The sequence below is a fragment of the Lasioglossum baleicum genome, chromosome 10 (genome assembly GCF_051020765.1).
Source record: "Lasioglossum baleicum chromosome 10, iyLasBale1, whole genome shotgun sequence".
Taxonomy (NCBI): domain Eukaryota; kingdom Metazoa; phylum Arthropoda; class Insecta; order Hymenoptera; family Halictidae; genus Lasioglossum; species Lasioglossum baleicum.
In genome coordinates, this window is record NC_134938.1 from 2,979,129 (window position 1) to 3,004,026 (window position 24,898).

Sequence of the window (24,898 nt, forward strand, 5' to 3'; positions counted from 1 at the left end):
ATCCGTACCACGACGAATCGAATGAACGCTTTCACATTTTTATTTTATAGGCAGTGAAATTATAGAGCTGCTTCCACGAGAAATTGTTGCGCACATTTCTTCGGTCTACCTCGTCATAAAAATTGCGAGAAATTGAAATGAATTCAATACTGTAAGTTTTATGAAACAACGTACATTTGTGTGTTAAAAGAACACCAGTGAATGAGATTACTTTAATAAATAATAACTTTTTAGACGCGCGCCCATCTCTACTTGCTACTGTATACGTATACAAATCGTAGCGTTTCTGAGAACGGAAAAAACTATGCTAGAGATGCTTGAATTATTTTACAATTTTAATCAACCGATTTTATCATCCTGAAGATTCCATTAACTTTTTCAATGCCGTGCAAACAGCTAATGCTTTTTTTCTTGTAATTGTCAATGTGAGAAGCTGCTCTAATCGCAAGGCTTCGCGACAGGCTTCGCGACAGAAATGCGCGTTTTAATTTAAATAACCAGTACAAAGTACAATCTGTATAAAAAACTATGTAACCTGATCGTGGATTGAATAATTCAGACTTCGAAACACGCTAGACATTTCGAGATTCAAACATTTTAGCGAACAATAGTACAATATACCGGATGTGCAGAAAAGAGTGGGCCGATAGATGGTCAAAGAGGATTTGATAAATAATTTGAAATTACCTTGAACCTATAATTATTCACAGCACTGTAAGATACTGCACCTACTGTCCGAATCCCCATTGTTGTCTCCGCTCGAAATTGAAATCGTCGTCGGAAGAGTCATCGCTCTCGCGCGTGGTTTCAATGAAGTTGTTCTAGCGGACTGGTTCGACAAATGGCGAACGTAAATTGTCGCGAAAGTATGTGTCCGTTACGTCAAAAACGCTCGCAATTATCGCGCGTTTAGCATAGCCGTCCGGTCGATTACTCGGGCGACGAGAGCTCCCGGCGAACTGCTGACAGGGGCTTTCGGCTATCGCATGCAAATCCAATAGACGGTTGTAACGGCAGCGGCTGATATTAAATTTCATACATCCTGATTGCGAGCCAAATTCTGCCGAAGCTCTCGACCGGCAGGAAGCCTGAAGAATTCGATACGTGCCGTCCGCACGAAATGCCGGAAGAACTTCTCGACGCGTCGGAGACGCTGCGAAACTTTCTCGGCTCGTCTCGCACATGGTGTACCAGAAAAAAAACCACGTTGACTTCGAGGAACGTCATAAGATGCGCAAAGGAAACGCATTTTTCGAAGACCCGCAACTTGGAAGCGCACAGTGGGGCGTTTAGCCCGAAAACCTGGCCAATATGTGATTTCAAAAAGTTTGTCTAAAAGAAAAGAAACAGACCAATACTGTGCGCACAAGACCGAACTGAAAACTTCTATGGCGTATATATACACATGTCTGTTTCTCGCTGGAATAGCGTTTCACCTCGGAGCATGACGTATCAGACTCATTCACTGCCCAGCAATTGTTTCTGTAACTGTAGAATTTCATTTAGAATGTAAACTCCTTTCTCTTTCTCAATTCTTCTTTCTTTTTTTATTTTTATTCACTTCGTTTTCTATTTCTGTCGCTGTTTTTTTTTTCATTAGTTTTCGATTCAATTTTTGGCATATCTTTTTATGTAATCTGTGCTACTCTTTATCTAGAATCGTATTAACCTTAATCCAATGATCGACAATTTGAATTGTACAACTTTATTCGGGGAAAAATATTTATTTTTGACATATTTTAATCTCACTGGGAAAAAATATCGCGGTAAAACGTGCAACCGCAGGAATAGGTAAATCTACTCTATAATTTATTTTGTTCTGAAGTTTTTATTGTTATTTTTTTACGACGACGGAGCCCCGGGCTGCAGCCGACAAAACCCACGCCTAGATCCGCCGTTGGATAGGGGCCGGACCGCTAAAGGATAACGCTTCTTCGATCGCGATTATAAGCACGTAGATAGCGAGTTAATTCGCGATACTCGTTCGCGCAGTCCAAGTCCGCGGCGAGTGAAACGCCAGGCATGAATATTCATCGGCTGCTTAACGTCCGATGGATCAAAGAAATCTGAATATGCATGCTTCTTCGGCGGAACGCGTAAATGGCGAGCGGTATCAGATCCACGCCCGTATTTATCGACTGCTTTCTACCAACTGAATCTTTTACTACCGAGAGAGTGTTCGTTTCCTTTAAAATCTACGTGAACGATATTCATTTCAGATTGTTTATTGCGTCGACTCTGAATGCACGTATTAGTGATCTTTGAAACCGTGTGTCACATATTTATTATTCAATGCCAGTGGTCGTAAAAACAAGAATTTTGCACATCTCATGAACGGTAATAATTAACATAATAAAATTCACTACTATTGGGTCGTTGCAAAAATCCGGATACGTTCCTAAACAGATGGTGTTGTTCCTGTAACAGTGGAGTTGCATTGAGCGAATGGTGTACATTATACCATAGGAAAATAAAAATGGGGGACGAGTTGGGCTAGTACACGAAAATTTTTATGTAGTTGCAAGGGGGAGACTTCAATCCTCGAACCGATTCTACCCTTCCTACGTATAAAAATTTACGATACAATTTATTGTGATCAATATTATTACTGCAGCTGCATTTTAAATTCTCTTATTTTCAGTTTATGTGCGTGTTGTTGCTACAAAAATGATGTACTGCTTCAAGATCAGTCTAATCTGAATCAGCAAATAAAATGTGCAAGATCTAAAAAGTAAATGTTTCCAACTAGCAGATAAATAAATTGCTATTAAGGACGGACAGACTGAAAATGAACATCCACGCTGACTTTAAAAATTATACAAATTCGCACAAGATTGAAAATCTACAGCATTCTGTGAACAGTCTTCTTCTCGACAATTCGAACTGAAGCATTCTTTAGTTAACAGAATAATAGCGCTCCGGTGTAAGCGGAATGCACGAATCACTTAAATCTCAATTTCCATAGCCCGTGGAAACATAAAATTACATAAACATCCGTGGAGCAATTATGTAGTAACAAAGAATCACGCAATTCGCAGACCGCTCCATCAAGAGCGGCGAACGGCCATAAGGAGAAATGGATATAATGTAGTTCGAAAGAATTCGGCAATGCGGATCTCTTGCGTGCCACGTTTGAAGTTCAGGATCGATGCTGCGCCGGCGTCCGTGCATCCTTTTTATTTTGCATAAACGTTCGCATCGTCGGAGTACACGTCGTTCCTCGGACACGAGCGTTTCTGCAAAATCGCGGACCTTTCGGAAATCTCGCTCGCGTGCGCATCGTGGATTGACGTTCCACGCGGAATCACGCACGCCGTTGTTGCACAGTCTTCTAAAGCCAAAACTTAATTCTTTAACTTTCAGATCTTCGTACATTACTTATCGACGCGGTGGCTGTTCAATAGATTTTAAACGTTTCTCAGACCACAATTGCCACTGCCGTTGAATAGTCTTTAAAATTATTTTTGCTTGTACGCTGTCTTATTCCAGTTTATGTCATTTTTTAAAAACAATTATAATTGCGCATGACACACTAATCATACGACCGAGAAATAGGAACGATCTCACTAACCTATAAGGCTGATTTCCAATAATTATTGAACTATGCTCTTGAAGGTGGTTTACTGATTCACAAGCAAAATTCCCAATGCTATTAAATCATTCCTTAAATTATTTGTCTTATTCATAAATTGTATGAAGATGTCTAACCCAGTCTTATTTAAATTTTAGTAATTTTTTTGAAAATAATTCCAGAAAAATGATTAAATTACGCTCCTGAAGGTGGTTTATTGATTTACGAGCAAAATTCCCAATGCTATTAAATCATTCCTTAAATTATTTGTCTTATTCATAAATTGTATGAAGATGTCTAACCCAGTCTTATTCCAATTTTAGTAATTTTTTGAAAATAATTCCAGAGAAATTATTCGATTACATTCCTGACGATGGTTTATTGATTCACAACCAAAATTCCCAATGCTATTAAACCATTCCTTCTCGTTCACAGAATCTGTGACCCAGATAGATTTCTAACATTGTCCATACTTTTGAGCGATAGTGTATGTCCAACTAGAATGTCCATCCGTTCCACGATGTGGCGCAATGGTGACGCGAGTGGATCGGAAGCGACTCATTAAAAGTCGAGGTTTCGGCGCGAGGTGTGCTTGATCGCTCGCGAATCTAGGCACGCGACCTAGACCCGACCTTTCCCAAGTTCCTGCCGGAACGAGGCTAATACAGACACGCCGACGACGATGTCGCGTCTGTGAATCGAACCAAGGAGTAACGAGAGTCTCTCCGCATCTGTCGCGATTACGCGAACGCCCGGAATTACGAACCGCGGCTGCTTATCGATCGACCGTTTTAAGTCCCCGCCGCGCCGCGCCGTCGAAAACGTCAGCCGTTATTGTTTGCCGCTCGCAAATTGTTTGCTCTTCAAGCTATTTCATTCTTTACCCTGCGGAAGTGCAACCTTGCTGCCTTGATCGTCGAGTTTGCTTCGTTAGGCGTTCCCTAGTTGTTGCTCTGCCGTTCTTCTAGGAGCAAACGGGTTAAACGGACTGCAAGCAATTTTTTAAACATCTACTCGCCCCGGCAGTTACGATGTGGGTCGAAGTGTGCGTCAAGTAGCGCGTTACACTGTACATATTTGAATAGTGCAGTCTGACGTTTCACAAGTGAGACATCCGAGGTACTTATACTTAATATTAAGGGTGCAAACAAAATGTTGTACGTCCTTATACCCTACAATATCGTATCAGACTCTCTATGAAGATTCTGAAAAGAGTCTAATGAATATACAGGCTGTTTGATTCCTCGCATAAAATCTAGTCGAAAATAGAGAATATAGTTCTTTCGCTTTGTTTGAAAATACGTCAGGTACGCGTGTACAGAATATCTAAAAAAAGGAAGCAGGTTGTATAAAGAATGGAATTATCCGAGTGACATCACATTATTCCCGCTACGAGGAGAACCGAGCGACAGTTAGTGGGAGAGGGGGAAGCATTTCGAGGGGAATACACACCGCCTGGTAACGCTGCCAGTGAATCGCCTGGGAATTTCAGAATTTGTTGACTAGGTCGTAAAACTGCAACCTCTTGTAGCCAAATCACACAATGATTTTCGCGGGCAATTCGCCCATCGTATTGGTGGCTGACATTTTCTCACTTGTTCGCTGATCAATGACTTGTATAGTGAGTTCCCTCATCGACAATCGCTTTGTTCATACAAGTCTTGCCTGCGTCTTATTTACGGGACTGCCGTAAAAGATTCCGGATTTATCTCGACGGCCCTGTAGAATAAATTCCTATTGCGCGTGCTTTTATCCAGGACTAGAACGTCCGCGACAACCGAACGAGGGAATAAGTTTAACGGCCGTGGACCCGGGGCTCTATAAAACCATTCACGTCGCGGATAGCACCCAGCTATAGCCAGTTTCTAGTTTCCAACCGGCGAACGTATTCGCCGGCACAGCTCGCGAAGGCGGGGTCTAACGAAAGAAACATTTATAAAGCCGGGTACGTAGCATCGCCGCCGACGCGCCATACGTATCGCTCTAACGAACTTCCGGTGCACGGGGGCCAATATTTCACGAGATAATAAGGAACAAACAGCGTTCCCGTGTTCGGCGCACGCGGCCGCGCGTTCACCTTTATTATACAGGACACGGCTAGGCTGGGCGAGATTCGTTCGACCAAAGGCCGCACCGTGCCCCAATAAAGTGTAAATGGATTACGCGCTAAGCCCTCGATACGACTACGGGAATCCGAAGTGCCCCGGAGGCGGAGATTCCGTACAATCTCGCCCGAATCCAGTGTCAACGGACACTCTAAGAAGCCATTACATACGTCTCCCTTAGCCGGCCGAGTGGAAACGACGGGAATTTTCCGCGTTTACGATTTCACGGTGTTCGGACCACCCTTATCCCCCTCCTAGATCCGTCTGCCCCGCCTTTTCGCAGTAATTAACTCCTGTTTCGGAACTGCCATCGATTATGTCGAACGCTCCCGAATTGACCGTCGATACCTCCGAACCTTCGGTCGACGAGTGGCGAAGCAAAATGTTGCCTTGATAGGGTAACTGTACCGATTATGCGGTATCATGCTTCGATCGTACTTTACATAATCTTCGATCCTAGTTTAATATTATTCCCAATTTATCATGCAATAATAATATGGGCAAGCATTTTATAGAAGAGTGATTCATTCAATTATTTCTCACGGACGCGTGCTCAGAATCTCAACGATTGTAAGATATAAATTCCTATAGTAAGTTTACCGTTGACATATTTCCTGAACAAATTGTCTATGATTCGGATTTACATGCGCCACGATTAGCGTGCAAGGTAATTGTTTGCTCGTGCGTCTCGTTCCAGGTGTTTCCCCGTATCCTCGTCTATTTCAAATCCTTGCGATATCTACGCGACGCGTCGCGTCGTCCGTAGTCTCTCTCCTTTGACAATTTTACGCACTATTTACATATCCGATCAAACAGCCACTAAACCCGCGGCGAAGCTACTAGCGTCAGTATTCACAGACTTCTATTTACGGAGTTCGCGTTTATTTGGCTCGATAAAATGGCAATTACCGGGGCAGCCGAGCTGCAGACGACTTCAAAGCGGCGCGAAGTCAGGGACGCCACTTCGTGCCACTTTCTTCTTTTCTTCTTGTTTGGTTTTGTTACTTTTTAGGATTCCGTAAATATTTTGATTAGGCGGAGATACCAAACGGAGCGGAGATGCGGCAGGGCGATTTTGCGAATTGTCTTCATGAACGCAGCCCGAAATAGCCGGCACTAACGAACGTCTTAACGCTTCGAGTGGCGAATCCTGCGCTTCCTCGCTCCTCGAACCGAGATGCTCCGAAGAAAATGAAAGAAAAGCAACGTGTGTACCAAGCAGACGGCAAAATATGATCCCTTAGCGAGGATCCCTAGCGAGGCGGAAGAATACGGTTCCGTTTCTAATTCCGGCAGAGCGAGCAACGCTCCGGCTACCTTTAAATTCGAAAGGCCGCGGGAATGTACAGGCCGATCCACGATTCGTGTATGTACCAAAAAGTACCTTATGTACCAAAAGATTGTGGTAGAAAACCCATTCACTACCACCCACCGAATCACACAAATAACTCTTTAAATATTGGACCAAACGGCTTATACAAAATGTACCAAATATACTAGATTTGCATTTTTCTTTGCGATTCCGACCAATAGCAATTTTTTAAAGAATTATTTCTTCATCGCCTACTAAATTGATCCTTGTAACATTTCAGAAAAATTCAAGCCGTTTAGCCGGCATTGAAAAAGGTTATTCGCTTTGAAATGGCGTACGAATACTTTTCACGTTGGCTGTATTGAATCCGCGTCTTTTTATCGTAGCTTTTGAAAAAATGACTGCCCCTTCGGCTTCTCCGAGGCTTCCGGAGCGAAGTTCGCGCCCCTGTACACCGCGAAGAGTCGTTCTCTAGTCCTCGGCGGCGCCAACACCGGGGCACCCTGTACATCCGTAAGGCTTTCACCTCGTTTTTCCTGTTGCAGCAATTCTCCACGGAAATCTTAGCAGAAACATGACCGTGGTAATGCGAGCGTCGCGCATGAAGCCAGACGGGTTTGCAGCGGGCAAGCAGGCAGGCAAGCAAGTAGGCAGGCGCTCTGGCTGCCGGGTGGCCTAGCAGCGTATAATACAGAGGGTGGGATAGTGTGTGCCCGAGAGAGAGAGAGAGGGAGGGAGAGAGGGAGAGAAGCGAGGACGAGCGAATGCCGCGATCGATCGGCACTCACCAACCAACGGGGGTTTCCCGTATATAGACGAGTTCTTCTGCACTCTGCACCACCACACCCACGCGTCTCCACCCCGAACCCCGCCGCCATCCTTCCTTCATCCTTCTTCCACCTCTAGCATCCCTCTCGAACCGCTCCGTTTCCCCGTGTAGCTCTTTGCTCAACTTTTGTATTTCTTTTTCCTCCGTTACGTATACAGCTCCCTCCCCCTTTCTCTCTCCCCACCCCTATCCCTCGCGATGCTTCGCTCTTCGTAGTCCAAGGAGCTCTGTGACGAACGACAGACATAAGCAGGAGCAGCTGTTCCCAACACGCGCCGTGCCTCGCTTTTCTCTCTTTCGGTGCCTAACTGTTTCTCTCTCAGGCGCAGCGCACGCAGACACTCGCGTGACACACGTATTTACCTACTACTCTCTTCCTCTTCGTCTGTTTCGAATGCTCCCGTCACCACACCCGCTTTTCTCCCTTCAGGAGGAAACCCCCTGCCGGAGGAGCGTAACGAAGTCGTAATGAAAGACCCTAACGCTCTCGCGTGTCACCGGAACGAAGACGAGCGGGAAAAATAACGCTGCTGGCGCGACGCGGATGGCCGGAATAGGCGAATCTGCGGAGCAGCTACCCACTCTACGATTCCGATCATTTTTGGATATTGTAAATGTAACCCATTACTGCGGTATTTTGATTAAAACACGTACAAATACATTTTTTTACTCTGACTAAATTTGTACAATTCAATGAGATGTGTTCTCGTTGTCGAGGCAAACACAGTTGTCGATCATTCTCATATCTTTATAATCTTAGGTTTTGAAAAACATTATGCATTCGTAAAAGGTGAAGATAAGACCATTTTTCTTCTATCTCGATCACCAAAGTCGTCGTTCACATGATTGTACAGTCTCATGATCTAAGAATTGCAGCTGCTTCATTGTGCCACGGTGGAAATTGAATTTTTACACATTTACACATTTGAATTTCAATCTCGCCCCTCAATTCAATCATGAAGAAATGAAAGCATTTTCGGTCAGAAGAAATTAATTTTCCCCTTTTGCGTGAGCGAGCCCAAACTTTTTTACTCTGCAAAGCCTACTCGCGCCGCCCTGTGACGACTGGAGATCGGTGGTTTTTAAAAACATGTTACGGTCTTTCACATTTGAGATTCACCATTGAATTCAGCCTATGATGCAGAATCTGGAAAAGGGGGATATATCAAATCTGGACATACATTGATGAAGTTTTAGTGAAAGGTATTAGTGAAAGGAAAAATATTTGACACGAATTTTTTTCAGCCAACATGTACGATGAAAGAGAGAAAATAGCCCTTGATGTTCGTGCACAATCGATGAAAATCAACAACTTCGAGGGCTTTTTTTTACCTTTTCAACGTGCATGCTGGCCGATAAAAATACGTGCGAAATATTTTTCCAAAAACTACGTCGCACTAAAACTTCGACAAATAAATTCCCAATTTATTTTGGGATCGAGAATTAGTTGCCATTTATTGTAGACGATTCAGAACTAGTTCCTAGTTACCTTGTTATGTATTCTTGAGCTGGTAAATAATTCGATTACATTTATTTTCAATTTTAAACAATTTTTCCTGAAGGTTAAAAAGTTTGTTAGAGAGTTATCACGTTAAAAGCGAACACTGAAGCGGAAAGCCCTCTAAAATGATGAAAAATTAGTTTCTCAACAGTACATACTTCGAAATATCGACTCTTACAACGCAACGTATCGAAGAATCATCGAAATCGAAGGGTAAGTAGCTGTTCTGCAGTTTCACCCGAGAGGGTGGTGCCTGGCTAATTCGTTCCCCGGGCCGATCCCCTCGATCACCGAATACCGCGGCATTTTCCTCGTTTTCTCCGAGGCTTTCTGGCCGAACGGACGCTCTGCCCCGATTCCGAGCGACGTGATTTATGTTCCGAGGCAATCGGTGCGCCGATAAACCTTCCGCGAGGATATCATTAGCGCCGTATCGAAGATAAGGAATAATAAGGCTTTTTTATAAAGTGGGAGACGAGGACGAAGGAATCGATCGTCGAAACGCAGAGTGAAATATTTGTTCGGGTTGGGTCGGATCGGTCCAATTCCTTTTCGGTCAGGAGTACCCTGTTTATTTGCCACGGTATTAATGAAACCTGATCTCTGTCGAAGATATTCTCTTGGTTCGAAAGAATACGAATTACTCGTGGATTTCGTACGGGTTATGGATCAGCGAAAGAAAAATGAGTTGGCAGGGAAGATTACACCGGAAATGGGAGCTGTATTTAATACTAATCTATATATGCATATCCATTTAATCGGCATCGCGACGCTCTGACAGAACCTTCAATACTTAATTGAAATTTTTCCAAATTTCATTCGGCAATTTTAGGAAAGAGAAACAGCACTAAAATTATATAATAATATAAATATTATCATACGAATCAAACTGAACACACGTTCTCCGTATCCCCAGATCATCATTTGCGATCAATAGTGTCGGCTCTAAAATCCTCGATAATTACTGTAAACGAAACAAAAGCGTTGACAACGTTTCTCGATTTCACTGCATCTCGCGAGAACCGGCTCGAAAGATGCAAAATATCGTCTGGCATATAAAATTAATACGTGTGGCAAGTAGAACGATCTGGAAGAGAAACCTCTTTAGAAATTCGCGATTAGAAACGCTGCAGGCTCGCAACATTCGGGAAACTGACCGCGTATGTCACGCTCCCCCGTTCAATGAATTTATTTTTTAAAGGGAAATCAATTTTTATTTTGGACACCAGTTTTCGCGATCTAAAGATTCGCAGTCTGTTTATCGCAAACATCATACAGTATTCACTCCGTAACTGTGAAAACTTCGGGTCTGTGCAGTCACAGTTATAGAAGAAATACTACAATACATTCTTTGTAGTCTTCCGAGCGTAGAGAAAGATAGCAATTGAAAAAGGAAGAGGAACTGAGGTTCGAGGCGTTCGGCAAACATTGAAGAACTCGTGCGAGCTCTCAGCGTTTTAAAAATTCAAAAATCAAAATCCCTTATTTTTGATCTTCCGCCAATGAAACTTCTATCATCGTAATCGTCTCATTTTTCTGATTAAAATGACACCGAAAGCGATGTAATTAATCACATCGTGATTGTACATAATTACGGAATTCGTGTCTCCAGCGTAAGTGTGAAGTCCGAAATTCCAAACATTTGTTACACAAGTAATTATGATCGTAATTGTATCGTGTTTGGTGTCATTTTAACGAGAAAAAAGAGACGAATACGATGATAAAAGATTCATTAAAAGATTAGAAAAGTTCGGATACTCCATACCTCGCTGACTCGGGTCCAAAGGGGATCTCCCAGTGGGGATAAAATTTGAACAGCTACGGCAGAGACCGCCGCGACAGTTACGGAGATATGTAATACTGTAAATTCTTCAATCCGGTGGTGACCGATCGTCTCCCGGTTTTCGTTAAGAGTTCGCCGTGTGTAATTCGTTCCCGAGGTTCGCCACTTTCCCTGTGGCCGTCGAAATTCTCGGATTTCGATTTCCAAGTGAAATTTCACCGCGTCCTCCGGACTCCCTTGCCGCGGTAATGGAGTTGCGGGAGCCTGCGCGACTCGGTGTCTAGGATTTCTCGGGCAAATTGCTGACCGTCTTTGTTTAGCCATGAACTGGATTCCTGATCCCAGCTGCGGAGCAGGAAATGAAGCTTCGGTCTCTCCGGAGAAGATTACGGTCCGGCTGCGTTCGAAATCGAGAATCGACGGTGGGTTTTATCGCGGTTTCGTTTCGTTTCGTTTCGTCGAGCGACGCGAGCCACGAGTCAGCTAGCTGGCTGCCTGAATCGGATCGGATCGGCAATCAAAAAAGAGTGGCGGAGAAAGAACGAAAAGAAAAAAAAGGGAAAATCGTGAAATCACCGTTGGCGCAAGCTGCACGTTGATTAAGGCGTGCAACCGGCTCGTTGATTAAGATACGGGCCACGTGGCCGCGCATTTATACCCGGTCCTTTGGATCCATTAATAATTCGGCCGCGCGCTGCTCGACCGGCATGAAACTTTCAATTTCCGGCAACAAAACGGCCCGCCGCAGGAAAATCGAGAGAGATGGAAACGCAATTGTCGGCGATGCGTCCGCGGCTCCCGGCGTTGCCGGCGCAACATTAATTAATGAAAAACAGGAGAGAGTTGGGGGTGGCGAGCTGCACAATCGATTTATACACCCTGCCAGTGGACCGAACCATTTTTTCCCGCGCTGCATTTTTAACTTGATCGCGCCAGGGTAGATGTCAGCCGATTACACGATCGTTCTCCCCTATCAAGCTGTATTTACAGTTCGTTGAAAAATAGAATCCGAACGTAAGCCGCGGACAATTTTACGGGGTCGATCATTGATCATTATGAGGGCAACATGAATTGAAGAGAAATATATGAAGAAATACTTTTAGTATCTACAGCTTTATTCTACACAGTGTCCCACCTAACTCTGCTACCTCTAATAACTGTTATTTATACAGATACAACAAAATGTTTGGAGAGGAAGCTATCGTATTTGGAGGGGATATAAATCTGTGGGGAAAAGGTCATCTCAAGGTCACATTTTCTACATACAAACAGTAATGTTTTTTTAAGTAGAATGACCTACCTAAATTCTACGTATACAAGTATTGGCCTTCATGTTATCATTGTGGTCGTTCGAAAGATTCAGTAGGAGTAAATGTTCGCCCCATTCATGTTACGAGTCTAAACCGATTGAAATAGGGTGATTACGTGTCGTGAGAGGATACACGTTGGGTTTCCCATTTTAAAAACAGATACTATACCGAAGAACATTTATACGTTCCATTAAGTAAGCAATGTGAATTTATAGCCGATTAACGGGATAACCTTCGATTGGTTCCAGATATAGCGAAAATTCTGACTGAAACAGTTATGAAAAACCGAAAACAGATTGCATCGACTCTGCATCGGTTCTGTAACAGTTCTATTTCGGTAGTGCCATTCTATTTCCTGATACCGTTCTCCCTGAACGAAACAAGTATGTATTTATACATATGGCTATATTCACTCTACACGTGACCGTTTGATTCGCAAACAAGAGAAGATGTGACTATCAAGCCGTGAATGTCAGTTAGTTCGTAGAACGATTGGTGAACAGCTTTCGTGTGCACGTTTCGTATCATTCATAACTGGACTGCGGATGTTTATGGAATTTTTAACTTTTGCAAGCAAATTTCAAGAAAGTGAGAGCAAATAGAATCTTAGTGGACCATCTGCAATACAAGTCGAACTCTCTCGAGAGGTTTAGCCACACATTTTCCATCTCCTCTTGCATCGCTCTCTGCGCGAAATAAATTTCCTGTTTCAGGAAAGATGGCCTCTTTCCGATGCGACGGGTTTCTTACGGAAGTGCATTAGACGCGTCTTGAGTAAAGAGGAACGGGAACCGGGGGATTATTATTTTTCTTTCAGACGTTCGCGTAACTAGTAATTTCACTAATGAACGTGATGCTAGTATACAACACAGTGATTCATTTCTCTGGGAGACGACGCTCTTCGTTTCTCTCCTCTCTTTAATTAGTCTATGTACATTTCACTCGGCTTTTAAAAAAATTACGCAATGCTGATTGGATATGTTTAACCGTTATTTCGGAAATAAAATGTTTGTCTACACAATTCGAGCTGTTGGAAAAGAATTCACCATTAAAGCAGAACTAAAACAATACACTTGTATCATTTTATTAACAAAAAATAAAGAGATGTACATTTTGTCGTCACAAAATCGAGCGTTCACGTAACACATATTCACATAATAAATAGCAATTAATGATTCTAATTTTAACATCTTATGGCGTATAGAAACAATTTAAAACACTTTCATCGTAAGACAAGTATTTAAAACCATAGAAGAACAATTTCGTGACGAGGGAATGTACTGCGTTCTCGTATTTTTGTTAATAACGCAATATAAATGCATCGTTCGATTTATTTTTAACGGTTAGCTATTTATTAGAACCTCATATTGCGTGTACAAACATTTAATATGCGAAAAATGCATTTCTTCTTTGTTTATCGAACAAATTAGACTTTTCTGCGTTTGGCGCGGTCGATGAGGTCACAAAGAAATAGTAGAAACACAGGATCTAAGAAACAGCACGGACCCGAGGGATTTTCTTAGATCAAGACTTTGCTGTATAGCAATTTCGAGAATTTCTAGCTCAGAAAATAAATTGAGTGTAGCTACCGTCATCTCTATCGATTGTACTACTTGTTACACGGTTGGTCCCATCGCTAGTTGTCGCCGACGGCAACGCTTATGCAATCGTGCGTGCTCATTTCGTTGAACGCGACCATTCTGGAGACGGGTCTCGCGACCAGACGAATCATTATCGGAGGAATGATATTCGGTCGGTTGAGGAAAACGTTAATAAACGCGCGAACACGGGATCGGATTGGGTGGAATCGGGCCGAATCGGATTAGTGTTCGCCGGCCGATATAACTGAGAACACCGTTCGAATCCGATACCAGGAATTCTCAATAACGCGTCGAGGCAACCGCACCGTGATCTATCCGATCCTCTTCCGAGCTGCCTTCTTCCCACGTTAAATATAGGCGACCCGACACGTATACACACGGATTCGCTCTGCCGAGCCGAGCATATTCCACGTATTCCGCGCTCGTACCGCGAACCGAGGATATAGAAAGAGCCGGAGTGGAAGTAACTGTAGAAGAGAAAAGAAAGAGAGAGAGATGCTGGCTGGGAGAGAGGATACAAAGAGAGAAAGGCGCTTCTACATCCAGGTAACACCCAGTTTACTCGCGATACCTGCAGAAGCTGAAGCGCACCCGTACGAAACGGCCCAAGGGAAACGGCTGAAACGCGCGCGGGCTGCCCGGAAGCACCACGAAAAATTTACATTTATGTATCGCCGCGCGTCCCCGCGAACACCAGCAACGCCTGTTATTGACTATTTCAGAAAAATAACGGCGCCGTTGTGCCGCCGTTCCTCCCACTTCCGGTCGGTTTTAAGCTGAGATTCGTTATACGGAGTGGAGCAGATAAAGTGCTGGAAACAAGGATCGAAACGAACTCGGAGAATCTCTCGGTTCTAATTTTGCTCGAGCTTCTACGTTCCGATTCACCCTTACGACAATAACTCGGTAACCACTTTCAATTTCTTCTTGAAACTTTTTTAGCATTTTTCTTGGCAAACGGCGGGGGATTGGAAATTTTTATGCTCTTGGCTGATCAGGAGGCAGTCCCGTGTAAAAGACTTAAAAAATCGATTCTCTTAAAGATTGTATTTTTTGAATGCATAAAACCTAAAACTTTGAATCCATAAATTGCAGTGTATTCATACATATTGCAGTATCATTTATAATTTTCTTGCCATGTGGAAGAATACAAAATGGCACTTAATGCCCTTGGTACAATCGTTTAGAAAAGGAGTCATTAATAATGTAATTTTTCTTATTTTAACCTTACAACCCTTTTGGCTTGTGACGTTTTTTTTATTGTTGTTGTTGTATTATTGTTGTTTCGTTGTTGAACGACACTGTTTGGAATTGGCTGAGCGTGTCGGCAGCGTGAATGCGCCGATTTACTGCGCCGCCCCGCTATTGGCGGATTCGCACGTAACAGCGAGATCGAGAGTCGATAAGCAGCTCGCAGTAGCTTAGATTTATCGACTCCAAAAAGGGGATTCCTATTAGCTGATCGCTGTATCGATCTGCCAATCACTAGTTCGACGGTGACGGTAAAATGCCAGCTGTTCGACTCCGATCTCAACGTTCTTCGATCGTTCTCGCTCTCTCTAACCGAAAACGTCGCGCGTCTCTTGACCGGTTTTCGCGAGTAAGTCGATTCTATCGATAAGTCTATCAACGGGATTCACGGACGCTAAACGTGAATATCTCTACTATCTATCAAACTAAACTCAACTTCGTATCATATCACGCTCTTTATTATACGTTCTGGCCAAAACGAGCTGTGTTTTGGCCTGTTACATCTCTTGTTTTGTACATGCAGTTCGTTGACTATTTCGAACGAACCCAAGTTGGGGGAATAAAGTTTGTTTCGACGTGAAATTACTTGTTCCACCCCTTCTAATCCGTAACAACACAAATTCCCCCTAGATAATGAAGTTAAGTTAATACGCTCTTTCGATGACTTCTGAAATACTATTTACAGAATTCAATAATGGTAATAACTCAAAAATCAGGTTGTTTGACTTGTATCACTCTTGTGCGATATATCATTGGAGACATTAATTTGGGTTTAATTTATGAAACATCTTTAGTTCGTTATCGAAATACGTAGTAAAACAACTTTTGAGTTCGAGAAGAGATCAATTTTTATCAAACGTTCACACCAGCGCGAGTGTACGCGTCGGTTATTTTTTTCGGGAGAAATCAATAAACGGCCTGGTATTAGAAGCTCCTTGGAGCGGGGGGAACGGGGAGGGGGGTAAACCCGATGCAAAAGTCTCTGGATTTCAATAGGACGTGTGCTCGCTCGGCTTTATCCGCTCGGTATTACGCCTTTGTCCGTCGCCGGGAGTGGAAATCAATTTGTTGACGCCGCGTTCTTGCGTTATCCGAACGTGAAAACCGCAGGCGTCGACGGCGCGGCGCACAATGCTTTTCGATACAGTTTTATCCCGGCTCGACGGATCGATTAGACTTTGACCACGCGTGCCGTTTCAAGTTTGATGAGTCTCTCGGTCGCCCGGCTCGCTCGACAACAATTTGTTGGTCCGATTGGTAATTATATCATTTAATTATAATTGGTTCCGACCTGACAATTGTATCATAATGAATTGCACGGCGCGCACAGCCTGCTTAAACTCTCCGCACACCTCTTTCGTCGTAATTGATTATCGCGTTCGCAACCGTTCGTTCAATTTACGGTTTTATGTAATGAATTTTCCAATGATCCATCGGCTCTCGCTCGTCGTGGGACGGTGTCGATTCGAATGTGTAATGTTCGCGTTCTATCGTGATGCAAGAAACTCGACGGTTTATGCGCGAGGTAACAGCCCGTTCGACGCATAAAGCTTTAAACGAAGCTGTTCTAAATGTCGATGATCGCCGGGAATATTACGATCAATCCGAAGCGGCGTGATTTTCTTTAATTTACGCGAACGTTGCGCCGCGAGTTTCGCGATTAATTGCCAGTAAAGAAATCCCTAATGCTGTTAGCAAGACAGCCTTTCAATTAGATTTACGAGGGAGTTATCGACGCTTTCGACTGATGACGTCAATACTGAAAGCCGGCAAGTGCACTCGCCGACGATATAACGTGTCGGTCACGATGAAAGCGAATCAACTCGAACATGAAAAATTGCTTCGGGAGAGGAGCCTGAAATTTGCCTCTTTAATCAACGCTCGATTCACCGGTGGTTAATTAGTGCAGACCAACGCACAGTAATCTACGTTTCACTATTATGTACGTGTTCTAGGGTTGCCAACCGTCCTGGAGTTGAACTTGCTGTCCGGAATTCCCAGTTGAATGTCAAACTGTCCCGGGATATCAGAGGAAGCTGTACAACTGTAAAAACTGAACAATATCACGGTTGAAATAGTAATTCAAATATTTTCATCTACGATTGTTGAGATTGCACAAATGTGTTTGTGGAAAGTTATTCAATAAATATTCTCTGCACACAGTGAATGAATAATGAATATACTCTTGTTATTTTGACAAAGTAACATTGCATAATCGTAGCCGCGTAATCTCGGTGATGAAATAACTAATTTCAGTAATGTGGTCGGATCGTTCGATGCAAAAATGGTGCAACTCGAAACGGTTAGTCATTGGGCAATGAGTAACGAGCGATTAAGTAGAAGTTGTATAAAACGCAATAATATCGAAGAATGTTGTGTTCGTCTTACGCAAGCCAACCAACGTTGTGTCAAAGCAAACAAACAGACATTGACTCACGACCATTGTTCGTTAAACGGCGCACGCATTAATTGAAGCATTTAGAACAAATGTAACACAAGACGAAAGTGGATCGTCCGACTTCAAGTGTTCCGATCATCACTTTTAGTGAAGGTTTATTTGTCCGGGGCTAACGAGAAGCTAAAAGTTATTCGAGCGATCCGCCGATGTATGAAAGACATACCGGCACTGTGCTGTTAAAAGCTTTCATTCTATTTGCGTTTTGTGCTTGGCCGTCAATGGCGCAGCGGAGTCGGCAGTTTCGGAGTAATGGAGAGCTGATTCTTCTGATCGCTGGCTCTCGAGGAAAAAAAAACTCGAGATTCGAGATTAGCCGGCTGTTCTACGACCCTAAGGGAGCGGCCTAATTGCTTCTCGGTATACTTGGTGTCGGCCGTCCCTTTCAACGCCTCTCGGAGCCCCGAGTTTCCGTCCCTGAAGGCGACCATTCTCTCTTTTTTCCCCTCATTCTTCCTTTTTTAAACAGCGGCGATCGCTTTTTCGAATCCAGGCCCCCCTCCTCGCCGGGGAAAAGCCTCTTAACTTATCGCGTCAACTTGTCCCTTAATTAATCCTAGGAACTACAATGTGTAGCGATTCATTTGAAAGACCGGCGCCAGCCCATCGAGATCTCTTGACGCTGTACCGATCTCCGGACATGAAAGGGATACTCCTCCCGCAACGAAACTTTCCGCCAAGTAGACTCCATTTTTTCCACCAAAGAACCTCTAACCCCTGGAGATTAACAGAGTATTCTTTAATCTCCCTGATGTTGGTTAGCAGCAGCGATGGACAGTAGTAGTTTTCAACTATGAAATTTTGAGCACGCAGCTCCCCAAACCTGTCCCATTTCATGAAAAAATGATGTATCTACAATTTTGTGTAATGAATGCGAAGTTTTGAAATGTGAAGAGTGCATTGAGGATTCAAGTTAAATATTTGATAGCTCCAAAAATATCATAATTCCTTACATGCATTCAAGCACAACTTTATTTTGTACGAATTAAGATTATTTCATAGTAATTGGCCTGTCTAATTTCTCTCCGTCACCTTCCCACCTAACAAGTCCGTTTTCGCCCATCCAAACTCAAGAAGATGGAATACGTCTGATTTGTATTTTTCTCAGTAAATTGTATTTCGAAGTTAACTCAAAGAGTAAAGAAAAAGCAAGTTCCCTAATATGTAGCTCGGTACCAGAGATGTGTCAGTTTTTCAATTTGCTCTTGTAGTTACAAGGGTTGTTAGTAATGCTAGTTACCCTTGCAGATGGAGGTTGAAACTTGGCAGAAAGGTTCGTTTCTTGGTGATAGACTTGTCAATTATCTTAGTTCCTTCGATGAAGTTAAGTGGTTGTTAAAATAGTACGTTTGATCGGAAAGAAATCCATTAACAAATCCAAGAAAACTGAAAATTGTATGATGCCGTTGAAAAATTTACCTCCCGTCGCGTCGTCCCTACAGCAGAATGTCATTCGTTTCCATGAATAATGATCGAAGGTCAGATGAAATCTTGACCGAGAATAAAACTGATCATGGACACCAGTACGTAGTCGGAGGGCGGGCAATCAGGGCAATAAGCCGATCCAGTCTGGGTCCTCGAGGGACCGGCTTTAAGCTGTGTCTCCGTTAAGCAATCGAGCGAAGGTAATAAGGGCTCTTGGGACTGGCACTTAACTGTAATGCACAGCGTCTACAAGTAATTCTTATTGGAGAATTGGCTTAGGTGTTCTCGTCTGGTAGTACATTTCCGAAATATTGTGAGTTTCGCGCGTGCGATGGGAAACATCTGAGTTAAATTCGTTTCAAAACCGGCTGAGCCCGCTCTAATAAACTGATCTTAGATATTTCAGGATTTTACCTTTTGGAATATATCAAATGAAACTTCGAAAACGTACGAATTCCCTTTAAAACGGTACGACTTTTCTAAAATCGGACCAAACGATCTGACTTTTTTTTAGCACTTCTTAAAACTTTTCTGAATATGGCGCATTTCCGATAACCCGACAAATAAATTACTCAAATTGAAATTGATCAGTAATTGTACGATAATAAATCGGAATAAATAAAATCAGCAAGAAGTTTTATATTTAATAAAAAGGATAAAGATGACATCTTGTCTTTTTCTTTTAAATATCGGGGTCTCAGGTCGAAAACGGATTGGTCAAGGAGTTATTAATTTTTTGGGGCGACTCCTCTGCCAAGTCCGAGCACTGTGCGACGCGACGGGACACAGCAGGATTAGAGCGAGCTGGAAAATAAATAGAGGGTTGTTGGCAAAAGGACGCAGGGGAAGGAAACACCTGGATGCAACCCGAGGAATCGATAGCTCTCGAGAAGGTGTCACAGCGTGCGGAGAGCACCAGATTCGCCCACGTCACGACTACTCGAGCCTCCTGAAATAGCATACTTTTCTTCATCGATCAGTCTCGAGTCTGCACCATCTCCACCCCGTCCGGTCGCCCTCCGCGCCCTTACCCAACCCCCGAACTCCCCTCCGATCCACCCTTCCTCGGTCTTTTGGTACGAGAAGGCCGGGGGTCGAGGTTAACCAGTTCCTCCGACATCCCCCTTCTTCTACCACCTATTCCCTCCTCTTTCCCTCCAGAACACCCCTCCATTTCGTCCGCCGCCCCTTCTCCCACGGTTACTCGCGGCTAGATTATTCGAGAAGCGGAGCTATTTGGGTGGTCTTATTAAATTACCACCCTCGACATGGAACGAGGGACGGATTTCGGATCGAACTTGCAGTCGACTTGCGGGACGTCACATCGTCGAGTCGTCGTCGTCTCTCGCTCTGCCTGCTTTAAAGCGATTTCCCTCGAACCCGCGGATTATGTAATTTTCCCTTCTGCCGGATAAGTTGGCCGCGCGAAACCACCCCTGCGCGGTCGTTAGGGTGACTTCTGATCGGGGGAGACCGATTTCGGGGAGGAAGCGAGCGTATAATCGGCTCGCTCGTTCGAATGCGAGGGTGTTTGTGGCTCGTCTTTCGTTCCCACGAAAAGCTGAGTCGTCGAAACATCAAAATGTGTCTGTTGGGCTGTGACGGACAGCGTCGAATGCTTCTGTAATTGGAATACGTCCATCGAATGCATAAATCAATTTCTTGCGAACGAGTCAGGAAATTTTTATTCGCGGTCTATTTGTTAGAACGGGTGTCCAAAATGTTGTACTTCCTCGAAGTGATTACTAGACTGCCACAAAAATGGGCGGATGTAATTTAATATAGTAAAAACATTAAGACGATTTAAGAACATCCATACGTTATTTTCAATTTATTAGAATTGTCAAAGATAGGAAGAAATTTTTATATGGTTCCTGCATCTTGTAAGTGACGAAGAAAATTTTTATTTTGCATAAAGATCCGCAGTCTAGTGATTGCTGAGGTAATTTTAAAATGACTTCAGGAGTTTACCCCTTCAAGGAAGTACAACATTTCTGGGAACGTACATATTTTCATATGTAGAACAAGCTAAATTAGGTGTCCGAAAATGATGTTTCAAACCCGGTCTGAAACGAGAATACCCGCTTGAATATGAAAAGGTTAAATTGTATCTTGTATTCTCGACACGGTGTCAGTAGCCACATTTTCCATAGACGAATCTGTTCTTCCATTAATATTGAAGATTTATAATTCGGTGAAGTAAGTTTTAGAATGAACTCGATATTCTGAACGCAGAAAATCGTGAGCTCCAACATATTTTCGAATGTTGGTAATATAAGAGAACGATTAATTTTACATTCTTCTACGTGTATAAATTATTTTAAGAATGAATTGATGCTCCAAATGTTTCTTTAACACGAACGCACTTTCGGGCAGTGTTAAATGATGCTTGTTTCTCGTTGTACACGATCATGGACTCAGATTATCATCCCATACAATGGATAATTGTGTAAAGTATACACGGTGGATATCTGTGTACAGTCATTTATCACTTTAATTACGCTCTTTTACCGCCTCCAGTAGCCGCGTAGGATTTATTTCCACAGAGCATTATCACCGTTATTCCGGATATGTTCGTATCGCTTCGCCTTTGCTCATCGACTCGCTGCCCCATCGATCGATTAATATTCAGTCAGGATTATTTGTTTCTCGTAGTTCCTTTCTCTCTCTTGGGAACACCGAAACAGAGATACCCTGTGCTCGAACATATCAGCAGATTCTAGAATACCGAGGACATCGAACGAAGAAACGTTGCACTGCCGGTCAAAGGTTAACGGCGCGACGGGGTTTCGATTGACGCGTGAGCCGACTCCATTCTTAATTCGTTCGAATCCATGGCGATAAATCGATATTAATATCCACGTGGAGCAGAGTAATATAATTCTTCCGAGCCATTTCCATCGATTTAAATGGACGTTTATACGGATGTCGATAGCCGTGGATTAATATATCAAGATACGAGTGGCATAAAAATCGATCGTTTTTTATTAATAGATTCGTATTGCAATTTATTTCGAACTTTATCTGACTCTGTTTTGGCGACGGGTCGAGTCAATTGCAACAGAAAATGAATTGTTTCAATGTTGTAGCATCAAAATCTCTTTTCTTCGTTGCCAGAGTATTGGTGAAATTGAAAATCTGGGTCCGAGGGTTAAAAATATGCATGCAACTGCTTTTTATAGTCGAACAATAGCGTTTGAACGGCACTTCGCGGAAGAACGTTGCTCGGGTGAGTCATCCGGGGCCGGCTAAAACACAAAATCACGAATCTTCTCTGTCGAAAGCTACCACGCACAGCCACTTCGATTATTTCTCGTGCTATGCATTGTTCACACGGGACTGTGCATTACTAAAGCCGAGCCGAGCAGCGTGTAAACACCGGATGTTCTATGCAACGCCCAAGAAAGACTGCTTACGAAATTAACTGTAGCCGTGCGCTCGGGTAGACCGATTGGAAAAATCGCCGATGTAAAACAGGCTGCCGCCGCGAATTGTTATCTCTTCCGAGAAGGTCTCATTGTCTAAACGACAATTGGTTTTCTGCCGTGAATGAATAATCGCGGTCTATTCTGTGGAAGGCAGCTGCTACTTGCAGGAGGTGTCCCGACGATTCTTGCGGATAAAAATGTCTCCGAAATTAATGACAATGATATTTAAATGAATTTACAAATAGCTGCGTCAGCTTCGTTGCGACATTCTACTGCTGTGCTGGACAACAAACAATTATTGTCTGTACACTACAGTTTTCCTTGGTCAATTATAAATATTGACTTTTTGGATATCTTAGCAAGTTTTTTAGTCTTCATTCTGTTTTTACAGGTTTTTCTGATTAAAACGAGTCTGAATACGGCATAGTTTCGACAATATTTACTTATCTAAAGCATGATTGAAACTCTGTTGAGTTAAGTCTTCTTTAACCAGGTCTTCTTTAACCAAGTCTCACAAATCTATTGGTGAAAGCTTCGTACAAATGAAACTAAAAAAAAATGAAGAAATTAGTTTACACAATGAATGAAACTAACAACGTCTTCCTCAGTGATCACTTTCGGAATAATGGAAGCGAATTTTGACCTTAAGTCATACATTCGCTAGGTCTTTTAAGAACTTATGTTTACACTGATCACTTCTGTAGCAGTGGAAGCTTCAGTGGATTCATCGAGTTTAATGAATGATGGCGCATTATTAATTGATCAGCCCATAATACAATTTTATACTTTGCGACAGGAAATGAAGACGAACAACTAGAATTTCCCTTGTAACATTGATACTATTCTTGTAACAGTTTGATTATTTGAAACTACGTCCACCCAATTCTGCTACAAGTGCATAAAATCCGCAGTCTACGAAAAATTTGAAAGAAATCTTGTACATTTCTTACACATTGTACTTCCGAGGGTTTCACAAGACCCGCCATTCTACGACGATGCCGACGTGCATCACAGAATCGCTGTGACGCGACCGGTTTCCGGGCGCGGGACGATTACGGATAAGAAAAGTGAAAACACTTCCTCGCTCCCCAGTAGTAATTGAAGTGGTTCGACGTGGAAACGTTCGAGACTAGATGGAATGTTATTGTTGACGATCGTCAAACCCGTTCCCGGAACATCGAAACCCTCCTGCTTTCACTCATCATCGTTTCTTGCCGCGATCCCCCGGGGATAATTAACGACCGGCAGGAAAGCTCGGTTACAGAGAGCTTCTTTCTTTCAACGCCGAAGCTCATTAGGCTAATTATTCGCAGACGATTGTTAATTAAATAAATTCCGATTCGCTGGTACCCCGTACCTCCCGCTGCCGGGCTACCTTCCACCCCTCGCCAATTCGATGGGGGGAATCGAGACGATCGTTAAGCAGCCATTGATACGTCGGTAATCTCGTGGACGGAGATGAAAACTGATTTCGTTCGTGCTCCGGCATTTAATTAGACAGCTTGATTTCCTTGTGATCTGCGAATTCCAGCGGCCTGATCGAAAGCAGAGTTTCGTTCAGAGAAGACGCACGTTTTAGAATCCTCGAGTGCGTGTTGACTTTCTTTGACGGAGACGCGTTCGAAACGTTTCAAACAGGCGACGACCGAGTGCCGCTACTTTGTCAGGCTAATTACTAGACTGCGGTAATTGATTAACTGTTTAGAATATACTTACTCGGTAAAGGAATCTTATATCCAAATTTGAAGGAAAGCGGTCAGGTGTTGTTTACAAAAGAGCCTTACCTAAAACAGAAAGAGATAATTGTTTGTACCAAATGACTAAAATACACTTCGTATTGATATTTTTACATCTCAGATAGGCGGTGTTTAGATTGTTAATACATACTTGCAATATCCAGAAATAAACTAGACTTCAATATTGTTTCAATAAGTAGAGAGACAATAATTTACGTGATTTATTATTAGACTGTGGATCCTCATTTAAAATGAAAACTTTCCATTTTAATTGTGGGGCAATGCAATTAAATGAAACTGTATTTCTTCTTTTAATAATCTTCACAGTTACATATTTCTCCTACTTATTTTTGTTATAAATTACACACAATACGCAGTCTAAGTATTTTTAATTGTTTTCTTCTAATTTTAGGCCGTACTCTGCTCCACGTGGTGGATAAGAGAAGGTGTAAACAAACGTGACGCCCCGAACGAATATTTGCTACGCTGCTTGTGTCAGTACGACTACAATGTCAGCAAACATATCGCGTTCCGTCATATTAATTACCGATGTTATCGATCCCTCGATTGTTTCCCGGTAGCCGTACAACG

The 24,898-nt window shown here is 43.0% G+C and overlaps 1 protein-coding gene across 2 annotated transcripts in view; it reads right to left on the reverse strand.

The window, feature by feature from the left end:
- The window catches only part of Ubl3 (ubiquitin like 3), a 126,494-nt gene that overhangs the window by 59,387 nt on the left and 42,209 nt on the right, over nucleotides 1–24,898 (reverse strand). Inside the window, exon 2 of one of the 2 annotated variants that reach the window (XM_076432424.1) lies at nucleotides 688–24,355. The exons of the other annotated variant lie outside the window; for it this stretch is intronic. Within the exon in view, the coding sequence (XP_076288539.1) occupies nucleotides 688–747 (60 nt within the window). The 5' untranslated portion in view covers nucleotides 748–24,355. The remainder of the gene's footprint in view (nucleotides 1–687; nucleotides 24,356–24,898) is intronic. 2 annotated transcript variants of the gene reach the window in all.